The following is a 14,217-nucleotide window of genomic DNA, read 5'->3' as shown; positions in this document are numbered from 1 at the left end:
TCATTTGGAGGGCTGTAACATTCCTGAAGCCAGTTTAGATAATAAATTAAGCATTACTGAAAGACAAATACAATACTGTACATTGAAAACCACCACCTTTAACAACCGTGGTGGAAAATATCCGATAAAATGTAGAGGGCAACTGCAGGATTCTACCCACTCAACATGCCTCCTGCAACACCTTTCTTTTCCAGTGTGTGATTCCTTCTACCCCAATGAAACCCTGAGTGGAGGGAGTTCTCGGCAGCACTGGTTCATGGACCACCGCTTCACGTTGTCTATTCTGTGCATCCTGGTGATCTTCCCTCTTTCCGTCCCCAGAGAAATCGGGTTCCAGAAGTACACAAGGTACGTTCTCAGGTTTTGTTTTTATGCATTGCGGGTATCAAACAAGCCTGTCTCTCCAAATCATATCCCAGAGTTTCCTGGGGGTATTTGGGGAATGGGGATTGGAAGGGGTCCTAGAAGGCTGGTCCAGGAACCCCAAGAGCTACATGTAGCAACCTCGAGACAGTGAAAGGTTGGAAATAGGCATGGGGACGATTTTTTAAAAAATGAACCACGATATTTGTAGAAAAGTCACAGATTTGTTGAATATTCGTCATTTTGTATTCATCAGTTTTGGAGACCCTGACACAAATACAAAGGGATGAATATTTGCCTAATTGTCTTTTATTCATCCCCATAGGCAGAGAGGCTGTCAGAATGGGGGCTTCCATTCTGGCAGCCCACCCCTTTCCTCTCTGCCGCTGAACAGCTGATCGACGGGCCCCTAGGCAGAGCGGGAAGGGCTAGACTCCTGGAATGGAAGCCACCACCATCTGCAAAGATGGCAGTGCTGGCAGAGGTGACAGCACAGAGGTGGTGGCGGAGAGGGAGTCGGTGGCCACAGGACGGGGTAGGGAGGCCAAAGGGAGTGGTGGGGCTCACTGATGAACCGTTTCATGGTTCGTCGGTAAAACATTAGCAAATTCGTGGTTTGTCAACCTTGACGAACCACGAACCAAGACAAACGGCCATTTTGGTGGTTCACCGCCAACTCTAGTTTGAAAATATATTGTCTTTTAGATTTTTTTTTTCTGGAAGACACCCTCCCTCATTACCTTTTACCCCTATTGCACCACCCTAGAATCACAGAATCATTGAGTTGGAAGGGGCCGGTAAGTCCAACCCCCTCCTCAAGGCAAGGATCCAAATCCAAGCAGATCTGACAGAGGGTGGTCCAATTTCTCTTGAATGCCCCCAAGGCTGGACGTGTTCACCACCTCCCAAGGTCCTTCCAACGTCATACTCTGTTGTAACAGTTAGGACATCTTTCCTGTTCTTCAGCTGAAATCTGACTTCCGTCACTTGATTCCATTATTATGTGTCCTGCACTCTGGAATGATTAAGAACAGATCCAATTTAATGACTGTAGCAAAGCCAGAGGAGTGGGTCACATACAGTATGGCATGAAGGCATGTCAGTTGCCAACTCCTTGCTCTGAAGGCTATACCAACACAACTGGCAACAGAGTGGGTTTGGGTGCATGGCTGACTTGTTCACCATGAGTTACAGTGGGATGTTGTTTCGAAGACAGGGAGGCTTTGGTGATGCAGAATCCTTAATTCTTTGCATGCATATTTATCTGTGTTTCAGTATTATTGGCACCTTAGCAGCTTGTTACCTGATGGTCGTCACTGTTGTCAAATACTACCTCCGAACAGATCACGTTGCGAAGCACGAACACCACAGATCCCCTGAGTAAGTCTTGGCAAGGGTGGCTGTTTTCTCTCTGCCAGATGGTCGGATTCTGGAGTGTTGGCCTCCTGGAGGTGAGTCTGAAACCCTGTGGAGATGCTGCTTAGCGATGCTCTCTCCACGAAATCTATTGCACTGCCTTTCCTTATTGCTTGGCCCATCGGTGGTGAGTCTCCCCAGTGCCTTAGTAACGTGACTTGGGCCAGTCTCACCTCCAAGAGAGAAAATGATTCGCCTTCTTGTCTGCCACCGGCTGTTTGCCCCAAAGCTACGAAATTGACAGCGCATGGAGACAAGATCCTGCGCGTGTCTCTCTCTCTGTGCACACCTTGTCCATGCTCAGGTTGGCTTTGAACAGCATTTTAGATTCACCACCTCTGTTGGGAGGTAGTGAACTGGAGGATACTATTTCGGTCTGGGCATAAACATCTCAAGAGGATGATCGTACTCACGTTGTTTTCTCTCACACCCACCCCTGCTTGGTTGATGGCTTCATAGCCAAGTCAGCCCATGGTGACGAGCACCCCTTTTCAAATCTTCCAGAGTCTCTTCCTGGGCCTCCATGTCCAGTGTTATACCAACTATCTGTTTTGGATTTCAGGTAAGACATTTAACTCATACACACACATTACAATTTTTTCTGCATGGGCTTTTTGGTGGTGGGGAATGATGTGAGTTTGTTTCAACCCCCTCTTCTCCCCCCAAAATATACTTTAAGTCCAAGATGCATTCTTCAAATTTTGACAGGAGTGGGTGGTCCTCTATATCTCCCATCAGATTTGACAAGGGAGAGAGTATGACACATCACCCTGTTGGCTCCCACTTAGACTGTGTTACCATCTGCCATCTTTCTTGGTCTTTATGTGCGTTCATCTGCCTCACAGACAGTGGGTTTTTCAAGTCAGAGTCTCTTTAAAAACAAAAAGGGAGACACTCTTCCCTTCAACAAGGCTGGGGTTGGGGCTTCTGGACCCCCATCTAGTTCAAAACCCATGTATCGCTCTTTTGTCCCCCAAAACATGACTACAAAGCATAACCCATTGTTGAAGGATCTTGGAGTCTTCGTCGATCACAAGCTGAATAGGAGCCAACAGGGTGATGTGACTTCGAAAAAGGCAAATGCTATTTTAGGCTGTATTAAGAGAAGTCGAGTCTCCAAATCCCACGAGGTACTAATTCCTCTCTGTTTGGCACTGGTGAGGTCTCATCTTGAGTCCAGTGTCCAAATCTGGGCACCACACTTTAAGAAGGATGCCAACAAATTGGAACAAGTGCAGAGGAGAGCGACAAGGATAAAATAACAAGAAAGCAACAATAATACAGGCGATGAGGAGCAAACACACTCCAGAAAATTGCTAAGATAAAACAAATCCAAGCATGAAATGTGTGTTTCTCTGCTTTATATACACCAAAATGTTCTGGTGTGTATGCTGAAATGTAACCTTTGCATGATAAAAATCCGATCAAATAAGATTTTAAATGCATGGCGACAGATTAACATGCTGAGCAGAGCAGCCCCCGTGAAGCTTTATGTCTCGGCAATTGAGTCAAACCTTCAGGGGTACAGGATCAAGGAGGCCATGTGGTTTAAGAGCTTGGAACCAGGCTATCAGTGTTCAGGAAGAGTTGAAACACACACATTTTTCGTCAGTAACGTTTAGAAGGAGGACGGCTCCAAACGGCATCCTTCATTTCATCCCATCTGTTACAAGCTTCGTGAATCACCCTTGCGACAAAAACATAGATGTCAAAATATTTCACTCTCGGATTTCTTTGACATTATCAGGTTACCTTTTTGTTGCATGTTGGCTGGTTATGGTTTTCTTGTTGACCAGAAGACTGGAGATTTAGGCACAGCCTAAATCTGGCATCCTGTCCCTTGAGCCCATTATTACGTGCCCTGCACTCTGGGATGATCGAGAACAGATCCTGCCCCTTCTCAGCATGACAGCTTTTCGAGTCTTTGAAAAGTGCCCTCTTTTCTCCCCTCTGTCTTCTTCTTCTCTCAAGGCTAAAACATCCCCAGTTCTTTCACTCTTTCCTCCTCCTCGGACTTGCTTTCCAGCCCCCTAATCATCCCAAACATACACCAGTTTGCCAGCATCCTCCTTAAAGTGTCCAGAACTGGACACAGGACTCAAGAGGAGGCCTGACCAGTGCCGAATGAAAGCGGGGGGTACCACGAGTACTTCAAAGTCTGGCAGCAGCATAGCAGGAGTAGGAAAAAGGGGGGCAGGTGAGAGCGAATGCTTGTTTGGGGGATGCCAGCGGGGAGGCAGCCTGGATGCCCCCTTCCCTTCCCTCTCCGGCCCCCAACCCGCTGTGTTTCTCCCCTCCCCCCCCCAGTGCCACGAAGCCTGCGTCGCCATCTACAGCAGCATGGCCAACCGGAAGCTCTCCCACTGGGTTGTGGTCTCGGTGATGTCCATGCTGTTCTGTTTGCTTATTTATTCCTTAATAGGTAAGCTTCCTTTAATGTCTTCCCATCTTTGGTTAAGGGAGGGAGGCGTTGCTGTCAGTCAAGGGCTAGCTTTACCCTACCTCATAGGCCTGCTGGCCTCTCCTCAATCCAGGGCTCTATGGCTATTTGACCTTTGGCGCTGATGTTGCCGCTGACCTCCTGATGTCCTACCCGGGAAATGACGTGATGGTCATCATAGCCCGGCTCTTGTTTGGTGTCTCCATTGTCACTATCTACCCCATCGTCCTTCTCTTAGGAAGGTAAGGACCCAAAGTGGTAGTTTCCTTGGGCTTTAATGCCAGGGGCAACACAGAGTTTGGGACAATGAGGACTGGTGACTTGAATTTTGAAAAGCAGTAGCTGATCTGACTGGCTTAGTTGTGCCAGCTTCCCTAGCCGCTCTGTTTACCCCATTGCTAGAATGGCGAGGGAGGGAGTTGAAGCAGATCAATAACTAGCCCTTTGGGCCCCCACAAGGTGACACGGTCTCCCCTCCCCTCCCCTCCCCTCCCCTCCCCTCCAGAGTAGCCTGCCTCTTTTCTCATCAGCTGGCACGTAAAGTCCCAATAACTCACTCTGAGACATTAGTAGTGGAAGAAGTTGAAAGGTTTCATTACTCACCGTTGAACAGATCAGACAGCGAACTGGGAAACATGCCTGCTTTGAGCAACAGACTTTGGCAGGCTCTAGAGAGGGAAAGAGCACTCGGCAGAGAGGTGGGGCTCTGTCTGAACTCCAAGGTCAGGAAGGGGCGATTGGGTGCTGCTGGATACTGCTCAAATACGCACTTTTTATGGAACAACTTGTGACAGCATTTGTTTTACCTTGGGTTCCCTTTTGCCATCCGCTGTGGGCTTTCAATATTGGCAGGTCCATTCTTTATTCCATTTCAAAGGATACTTCATGTGACACCCCAGGAGACACAGAAAAGGCTCAAGCAAGTCTGAACAGATAGCCAGTACCGGTGGCTCTGAGCCTGGGGTGGTTGATGGATTTTTTTAAAAAATACTACAACTCCCGGAATCTCTCAGCAAGCTTGGTCTGCAGACTGGACCAAAAGCCAGTTTTACAAAAGATCGTTGTGCTAGGCTTTCCCTCCCTCAGTGTGTCTAATGAAAAGAAGAAGAAAAAACCCAATATATTGCGGCACATTAAAAGCTAGCAGATTTATTTTGGCGTAGCCTTTCCTTTGTGAAATCTCGTACCGAAACCAATTTGTTAGCCTTTAAGGAGCCACAAGACCTTCGTTTTAGTTTTCTTTTGGTTCCTATAATACGTCCTTATGCCGAGAACGACAGTGGGACCCTCTGATCCACAGGATCAGTACCGGCTGATTCACTGATCCACAGTCTGACAATATTAACAATATTAAAAGAAAAGAAAAGAAAAATATGCATATATTTATAGCATTTGCAACTATAATAAGGTTCACTATAATCCACATTTTTCAGCATCCAACGAGGGGAGGCTTGGAACTGAGCCCCCATGAATACGGGGGGGGGGGGCAAAGTCCTATTGTATTACATTGCCTCATCCTGGCAAAGTTTAAAAAGGTTCACAGCAGGAGTTAACTCCCCCTCCCTGGAATCACAAGCTGTGGTGGTGGATTATGGGAGTTGCAGTCACCTCCCAAATGCTTTCCCAAGCTCTGATGTTGTTCTGCAACTGTGAACAGGATTCTGGTACCTTGGCCAAAGAAGGCTCTCTTTCATCTGAGCATCTTTTACCCAAATTCTGCCTCCCGCCCCCGGGCAAAATTGCCCGGCTCCTTCCTTCCTTCCTTCCTTCCTTCCTTCCTTCCAGCCACTTCAGTAAAAGAGCAATGCTGTTGTGTTGTGTTGTGCTGTCGTATCTGCCAGATCAGTTCTGCAGGACCTCTGCTTGAGCGTCAAGCACAACTCTGTCTTGACCACGCAGCCTTACGAGAAGTGGATGCGGGTCACCCTGACGACCGCCTGGGTTGTGGTCACCCTGCTCATCGCCTTGTGTGTCCCGGACATCAGCGACGTCATCAGCCTCATCGGAGGCATCAGTGCCTTCTTTATCTTCATTTTTCCAGGTATTTCCCCCCCCCCAAAAAAAAACACACTTAGCAGAGAGCAACAGTGTTGTGTTAAGTTTGGAAACTTGAGTGCTTGCCATGATCATCTTCACGGCTAGCCCTTTCGCCGTGCAATAAGAGTCCAAAAAGGCATGGTTTTGTCCATGTCAACAAATGCAGAGCAGGTCTTTTGGAAAGTTAATGGCTCTTAATTGCCCACTCAAGCCCAAACCACCCTCAAATACTTTGAATTATGATGGAAATAACTTCGTTGCCAAGAAAATAAATTTCTCCCCTGGCTACTGCCAAAATTCTGACTATGCTCAGTGGGAACAGAGAATAAGGTGTATACTAAGTAACACCCCAATCTCCACTCCTCGGAAAGTCCTGGAGCTTTGACCCAAACTCTGACTTCACTACATCACTGGGATGAGGTGAGGGACTTCCATATTGGTGACGACTGTTTATTATAGCTTGGGGGGGGTACTCTTATTCTTATAGGAGAATTATTTGCTGTGTTAAAAGCCCAAATAGTCTTTACGTGCAAGTATTTTTCGTTCTACTACTCAACTGAGTTTCCATGACTCAGGAGGGATTCGAACTCAAGCCTCCTGAGTCCTGGTCCATCATTCTGTGCACTGTATGTACCGGTGGTTCCCAGCCCTGGGTCTCTAGATGTTCTTGGACTGCAACTCCCAGAAATCCTGGCCAGCACAGCTAGCAGTGAAGGCTTCTGGATGTTGTAGTCCAGGAGCATCCAGGGACCACCAGGTTGGGAACCAGCGGTCTAGGGTGTGAAACCGGCCCCTGGAACCAGCCCGTTGAGCCTCCCCTACCCGTGCATGGTGTGCACAGCCTGAATCCATGTCTTGTACATTTACTGGCAAGTGAAAACGAGCATCCCATTGCAGGGGACACTTTTAGAGGGTGATTATTTCCTCCAGAAAAAGCAGCATTGGGCGAGAACCCCTGTTTGATCCTCTTACTTCCACCTCTTTCTTTGAAGTTCTAATAACCAGACGTTCGGAATGAGAGTCTTTTCCTTATCTTTCTTAGGCAATGTTTTAGAAGCCTGGATTGACTCAGGATTGGGAATTGTTCCCCCTTGTTAAGCACAGTGCGCAATTCACGACACAGACCCATCTCCTCATTCCCCCCATCTTTTGCTTAGTGGTTTAGGTCTCTGGCTGCGGAGCCAGAGGTTCGGAGTTCAATTCCCCCCCCTCCGGGGCCCCCTCTGACAGCAAAGCCAGCCTGGGTAGCTTTGGGAAAGCTTCACGTCGGTCCCAGGGCACCCCAGAAGAAGGAAATGGGAAACCATTTCTGAGTACTTCCTACACCCTGAAGACGGTCATCATAAGTCAGAATTGACTTGAGGGCACATGTTGATATATTTTTTTTCCTGCTTGTGTTTTAAAATATATGCCTGAGTATATGAGCTGCTTTCTCTCTTTCCCTGATGTTTTGCGTTATCGCAACAGCAGGGGACCTTGGAAAGCTGAGATGGTCCCAAGCTCCCTTGTCACAAGTGTTAGGTTGGTGGGTATATCTTCTGCCATGCCACAGGGCTTTGGCGGATTGGGAATCACAACACACAGACGCTTGGGCTAGCAATCGCATTGGGAATGTCCCGGCTGAGGTCTGGAACTGAGGGAGGCGATGTGTGTCGTGAGTTAGCGGTCGCTGCCGAAGACTCCACTTGCTAGTTGTGAATCTTGCGTTCAGCCAGGTGGACGTTGAGTCCTCGCTTACCGGTTTAAAACGAATCCAATAATAAAGGACGACAGTCAGCTTGGCACTGAAGGCCACGTCCTGCAGTTGCAGTCTGTGAGATAAACGTGACGAGTGTACCTCCGAGAGCTGGATATGACTTTATTAAAAAGAAGCCCACATTGGTGTATTTTTATAATCTCATTGTGCAAGATCACCGCAGTGGGTGGGGAAAGAAAAAAGCTAAGGGATGTTATTTTGAATTTCAGGGCTCTGTCTGGTGTGTGCAATGGAGATGGAACAAATCAAGCCCAGGACTAAGTATGTCTGTGCTTTCTCCACCCCCCACCCCCCCAATTATGCTTCTCATGAATGTTTTCTGGAACTGTTGACGATAGAATGCAATGGTTCCCATTTATCTTGTGATCATGGCAGCTTCCAGAATTCCTCACCATCACCTAGGCTGTGTCTGGGGCTTCTGGGAGGGAAAGTCTGGAAAACTGGAGATTTGAACTCACTGGTTCGGAGCAATATTTCCCAACTCTTGGCATTGGGAGATTACGTGGGCCACCACCTTCTGGGAAGCCCAGAGCACGTGGCCACTGGCCAGAAGTTCCAGAAGGTGCACTCTTAGCATTGGGAGGTCTGAGATTCAGAACCAAGAGTGTAACTCACTGCATCCTGATGCACTTCTCCTCATGTATATATTTATGGGTCTTATTTTGGGTTTGGAGAGCAATATTTGCCAGTGGTGTGCATTGCAGGAGAACAGTCTTGCATTCCCAGCCATATCTTCGCACAATGCTTCCTTTTCTGTGATATGTTATAGATACAGCTACACGCATTGGTAAGCAGTGGGTGCTTTTCCCTGGTGGTGGTTCTGTTCAGTTTTCATTCCAGTGGGGGATATTTGAGTGTGGATCTTGGTAAACCGCAGTTGGGGAGTAAATCCCTTTCTACTAAACGTATCGCCGCGATGCACCTTTTCCTAAGCCTCGCTTCGAAAACTGTCTTAGATTCGTTTCGGTCTTGGAATGGTACGAATGCACACAGCGTGGCCTGTTCTTGTGTTTGCCTCCTTCACTTGCAGGTCCTGCTTAACAACCTGGGGGATTGTCACCATCCTCTGCGGGGCCTTCATCTTTGGACAAAGCACAACCCTGGCCGTCATGGAGCTGTGGTACAAACTCTAGCCTCGGGCTGGAGGGAATGGCGGGTGGCGGTGAGAGAGGAAGCCAAGAATAGAAATGCAGGAGAGAAGGTGGCACCTTTTATTAGACCCCTCAAAATTAAAATATTAAACTGTGTGAGCTTTCGTGGTTCGAATTCCCTTCTTCAGGCCAGGCACCGATATCTTGCGGGTAGGGCAGAAAACGTAGAAATGAAGTGTCTCAAAAATTCCTGCCAGGTAGGCTTCTTAAGATGAGCTCACAGCTGGCCCCCCTGGGAGTGTGTGGTTTAATGCTTTGCCCCAATAAACTAGGGTTGGGATTCTCTACCCAACGATTCAGAGAGTGGTCTAATAAAGGTGTCACCTTCTCCTGCATGTGTATTGTGCAAGGACCACACAATACAAATTGTGTGACGACCACGTGGCTGTCTTTGCCCTTGAGAATAAAAAGAGACTCTCTGTTTTGCACTGAAGGTGTTTTTTTGTTTTTTGGTGGACACACACTGATACTTTCCAGCTTTTTACCATCTGGGTATAACTTACGCTGTCTTTTATAAGGAAATAAACAGTACTTCAATTGGATGTGCTTCTCCATCTATTGAAGGTGTATACTTTGCTTTTTTTAAATTTAATTTCTGAAAGCTGTTCTTGCCAAGACTTTTAAAAAAATCTTCTTCTAGTTTTGGAAGACTTAGATTTTCTTTTCCTCTTCTCCAGAGCGGCGTGATCAACCCTGTATGCTTGTGCGGGGAAAAAACATTGAGGAAAAGCTAGGTTTCGTGAGCTCTGGTGAAAGTGCCCACCTTGTTTGTCAACTGCCTATGCCATTTAGGCTCCGTAAAGCACCTGCATTTACAGGTGAGAAATGTGGGTAACCTCACTATGGGGCCGGCCCTACCGTGAGGCAGAATGCGCTAGCTCAAAGCGGTCCCAGCCCTTATGGCTTTCAAGTTGTACAACAAATGGTAAGACTTGAAAACAAAAGGAAAGAGCAAGAAAAACCCTTCATATCCACATCCAGAGTCATATTTTAAGTTTTATTTGGTTTCCCTGCACTTAGTTGTAATTATACAATAGTGCATGTATATATGTATATATACATACCTATTTTAAAATTGCTTATATATATATCGGCTAATACTGACATCCCGGAGTGGTGCTACACTAGAGAGCTATGTAATTTTACTTCTAAAACGGTACATATAAACTATCAAAGGTTACAGTCAGAAGTGAAGAGGAGTTAGCCTGCTTATTGGAGAAAGAAGTGGTTTATCTGTTTGTTTGTTTGTTTTGAAACTTTGCCTGATTCAGTCCTCCGTAGAAACTAGGTTTTCTGGAAATAAGAGAATGTGCATAACTTGTTAAAATAATTTAGTGCTACTTTCTACAGCAAGAGGGGGGAAAGGCTTCTCTAAGGACACCAATATTTTTGTCTTTTCATGCACTGGCATTAAAGGGAAGGGAGAGGAAAGAAAAGTACAGGGGGGTAAATAATCCAAAATTGAAAAGAATGCCATGTTGACCCGAGGCCAGGACTTTTGGCCAAACTGCCATGGTAACAAACCACTTGGGAGGGTCCAAAATGCAGCAAGAAGGCTTGCTTGTGATGCTGTGAAGGAAATGGGTTGAGTTTTTTGTTTTTTTTTTACTATTTATAACAATCTCTCTCCCCCCCCCCCCCCCAATATCCCGGGCAATTAAGTCCTCACTTTATCTTGTCGCGCTAATGAATTTATGTAACAAATGTTTCATGCTACTGACTCTACATGGCTTGGGGGGGGGAGTGTAAAGAGGGTGGTTTGATTTTTGACTCTGTGTGTAGAGAGAGGGGCAGGACATGTTAGAAAACTCATCATCCTCTCTGAACTACAGTAGATTTCCCAGATTTCTCTGTGAGAGTTAAAGGGTCAAAACTCAAGACAGACAGTGGAACCATGTTCCTGCTGTTCGCATGGCCCATGACCACTGGATCTTCTTTCTGCACCATCCAGGGACGTTACCATCTTGATAGTAACCACAGACTATTGTGCACGTTGAGGCACCGTGTAGGTCTTTCTAGGAAGAGTGAGAGAGATGTGTTTCACCCAGTGGAGGCTGCTGACTGATTTTGGTGTGTGCGTGTGAATCCACTCTGTGTTTTAGTCTCAAGTTAAGAGGAGCGATCAAAAGTACCCAAACCCTTAGTCTCTACACAGAATTAGCTCCTTGGATAGATTTTTTTTCAATGTTTGGACTAAAATCCAGAAGGTATCTATCACTCCTGCAAAATCGAAAAATCACAACTGCTTATAAGAGTCCCCTTTACTTTCTGTGATGGCTATATATAATATAACTGACTTTTTCCAGGTGCCTCTGAACAATTAGCCAACAGGTGGCTTACAATGACAATATATTTGAAATTTGATGGCATCTTAAGATCTCCAACTGGGGGTCTGGACAACCTCAGATCAGCTAAAGAATCAACTTGCCTCCGACCGAGAAGGGCATCCTCAGTCCAAAATGATTCCTGCACTGGCGACGGGCTAACCCTCTTTTTTGTTCCTCCTGCTCACAGGTAAACCTAGATGTTGCCTGTTCCCAATATTCAAAACCACGATGAACTTAAGGATATAGGGTTTCACCGCTACAGTGACTTAGCCTTAAAGCCCTAAAGATATTGGATTCCAAAAGGGCTTTGCTTAAAACCTTGTGGATGAATTTCTTGTGAAAAGACCGGAGCCGATTACTGTGTAAGGTGTAACCTTGGGTGGCTTGTGATGAGAGCAAGGGACACCCCATGAAATATTGAGATCAGCTCATTGAGGAGCCTTGCCTTCACCTTAAGTGGTACATGAGAAACAAGTATGGCCAGTTTATTTTTTTCCTCCTCCCGCCAGGTGTTTCTTGGATGTTGTGTCTTGGGTGGCTGCATACCACACACTTTGATGAATTGGAAGCATTTTAGGGACTATTCAGAAGTGATTTCAGAGGCACACAACTGCAAGTTCATGAGCCAACGTGTTTGCATTTTGCTCCTAAAACTGCCTCTCCTCTGGCTGTTTTCCTCTTTATTTTGCTAACCTCTGAAGCCGTTTTTAGTCAATTCCAGCTCAGAGCAAAGAGATCAGATTAGGCATCCTTCAAGTCTTGAGAGATGATGGTAACATGCTGTGTATGGAGGACTTGGAACAGCGTCTAGTGTGGCTGAGAAGGCCAATTCGAGAGTGACCATCCCTTCCACACTGAAGACAAATACAGTCTGTCCCGTCCAGTTCCCTGATTTTGCTGGTTTCATGACTGCCTCTTCACCTCAGCCTGCTGGACAAGGGTCTCTTCAAATTGGGAGAGGCCGTGATGCACCGCCTGCCTCCAGGCTGAATGCTCAGAGGTCAGGGTTTCCCATCTGTGGAGGTCCATTCCTAAGGCCTTCAGATCCCGCTTGCAGATCTCCTTGCAAAGAGATGATGGGGGTTGCTAAACCTTGTCTGGTCTTTCCAACCATACCCCATTGTGAAAGGCCACCATTTTGCCTCTGAGAGCACATTAAGAGGAGGAGAAGTGCTTTTAGGGAAATAAGAATGGTGGGAGAAGGGGGTTCAGCCCCTTATTTATCTCCCTCTGGGACTTGGGCTTTCCTAGAGCTGTGGTGAGTTGAATCTAGGTTTCTTTGGGTAATCATAGCGGGGATCACAACCCACCCTGTAACACATGAGCATGGAATATTTCACTAGAAGGGGCAAGGGTTTTTTTTTCTTTCTGGACTGACAGCGGGATGGTCAGGGAGTTAAAATCCAAAGATATGAAGTTTCCCAATTTCATTTTTTTTTTTTAGCCCTTGTGGATTCTAGTTCCTAGAGGTTCTGAGCCGTACATCAGAGAACAAGAGCTTATGGGAGGCCGTAGTCCAAAAACCCCACAGCGCTAAATATTCTCTACCCTGAACATGTGCTTCAGGTCTTTGTGCCACAAATGGGTCTTGCCCTCCAAGTAGACATTCACGGGACGTCTGCATTTGGCTGACAATTTTGTGCTTCTGGTACCAGGGTTCGGTTTTCCTAAGGGCCCTTATTTTGCAAGATTCCTGGAAAGAAAAACTGGTATTTTTGTCCCCCAAATGAATTGCTGTACTTGATCGTTTCTGGAACAACATTGGAAAAGTGCCCTGCCCCGAGGAGTTAGCAATCTAATCTGAGGGTGCCGTGATGGAGAAGCTGCTTCCTTCACTTCAGTTCCTCAGGGCAGGGACTGGTGTAAAAAAGGCAGGTTGTTCTGATGCCCGCCCGGGGGATGCACCCGTCGGTTGATCAGCCTGCGAATGTTGCTGGCTATCAAAACTCACCCAGGATCCCTGCCCGTCCTCCCTGGTCCGAGGGCTGGCCTTGCGAGGCCGTGGCTGGCCTGGATTGGTGAGCTTGCCCCCCACCCCCCCACCCGCCCCCCCATTCCCACCCTTCGAAAAGCAAGCAAATAAGAACTCCATTTCTGTCTCGAAACATCTCAGGGAGGGGAAAGGGAGATATAACAACTGTAACAAAGTCGTTAGAAAAGACAGGCGCCAAGTTCTTTGCCAAGGGAGTAGAAAGGCAGGCGCCTGCCTGGCATGGAGGAAAGAGACACCGGCCGATCTCTTCATCTTCTCCCTTCTGCAACTCAGTCTCGGTTGAGGGTGCACCAGGCAGCTGCAAAGAAAAGAGAGAGGGGGGTGGTTGCCCAAGGCTGGGAAAGACACAGGCTGAGCAAACGCCCGCCCGCAATATTCTTCTCTACACAGCAACCAAACGCCCAGTTTCACTCCTAGGCCTGCGTTTTTCTTTTGCCCATCCCTCCGTTTATTGGGCTGGCTGCACACACCTCTCTGAGACACACCATCATCCTCGGCGTATTGGGAAGCCCCCATTAGAAGGGCAGGGAGCAGAGGCACCTCTTTTCGAAGACGTTCTCCTTTGGAAAGGGTGTCCTGACTATGAGAGAAAGAGCCGTAGGGAGGAGAACAGGGCTCTGAGGTGACTAATCTCCCATGAGTACCCCTTGAAATTGCTGACATTCTGCTTCTATGATGGACATCTACTTCTCATTTGGCACCTGTATATATGAGGCATCACAGGCAATGTCATG

At 47.1% G+C, this 14,217-nt stretch overlaps 2 protein-coding genes across 8 annotated transcripts in view; one reads left to right on the top strand and one right to left on the bottom strand.

Moving 5' to 3' along the window:
• SLC38A8 (solute carrier family 38 member 8) overlaps positions 1-10,801 on the top strand; it is a 33,448-nt gene extending 22,647 nt beyond the window's left edge. For both annotated transcript variants that reach the window (XM_072980533.2, XM_072980534.2), the window contains exons 4-11: positions 195-348; positions 1,639-1,743; positions 2,284-2,341; positions 4,087-4,201; positions 4,314-4,461; positions 6,061-6,260; positions 8,222-8,273; positions 9,043-10,801. In XM_072980533.2, the coding sequence (XP_072836634.2) occupies positions 195-348; positions 1,639-1,743; positions 2,284-2,341; positions 4,087-4,201; positions 4,314-4,461; positions 6,061-6,260; positions 8,222-8,273; positions 9,043-9,145 (935 nt within the window). In that variant the 3' untranslated portion in view covers positions 9,146-10,801. The remainder of the gene's footprint in view (positions 1-194; positions 349-1,638; positions 1,744-2,283; positions 2,342-4,086; positions 4,202-4,313; positions 4,462-6,060; positions 6,261-8,221; positions 8,274-9,042) is intronic.
• Positions 10,802-13,581: 2,780 nt separating this feature from the next.
• The window catches only part of NECAB2 (N-terminal EF-hand calcium binding protein 2), a 161,585-nt gene continuing 160,949 nt past the window's right edge, over positions 13,582-14,217 (bottom strand). For all 6 annotated transcript variants that reach the window (XM_072980537.2, XM_072980538.2, XM_072980535.2 and 3 more), the window contains one exon: positions 13,582-13,781. In XM_072980537.2, coding sequence (XP_072836638.2) covers positions 13,753-13,781 — 29 coding nt within the window. In that variant the 3' untranslated portion in view covers positions 13,582-13,752. The remainder of the gene's footprint in view (positions 13,782-14,217) is intronic.

Source organism: Pogona vitticeps, chromosome 10, assembly GCF_051106095.1.
Source record: "Pogona vitticeps strain Pit_001003342236 chromosome 10, PviZW2.1, whole genome shotgun sequence".
Classification (NCBI taxonomy): Eukaryota; Metazoa; Chordata; class Lepidosauria; order Squamata; family Agamidae; genus Pogona; species Pogona vitticeps.
The sequence above is the reverse complement of the archived record's forward strand: the minus strand, read 5'-3'. Positions and strand labels throughout refer to the sequence as shown.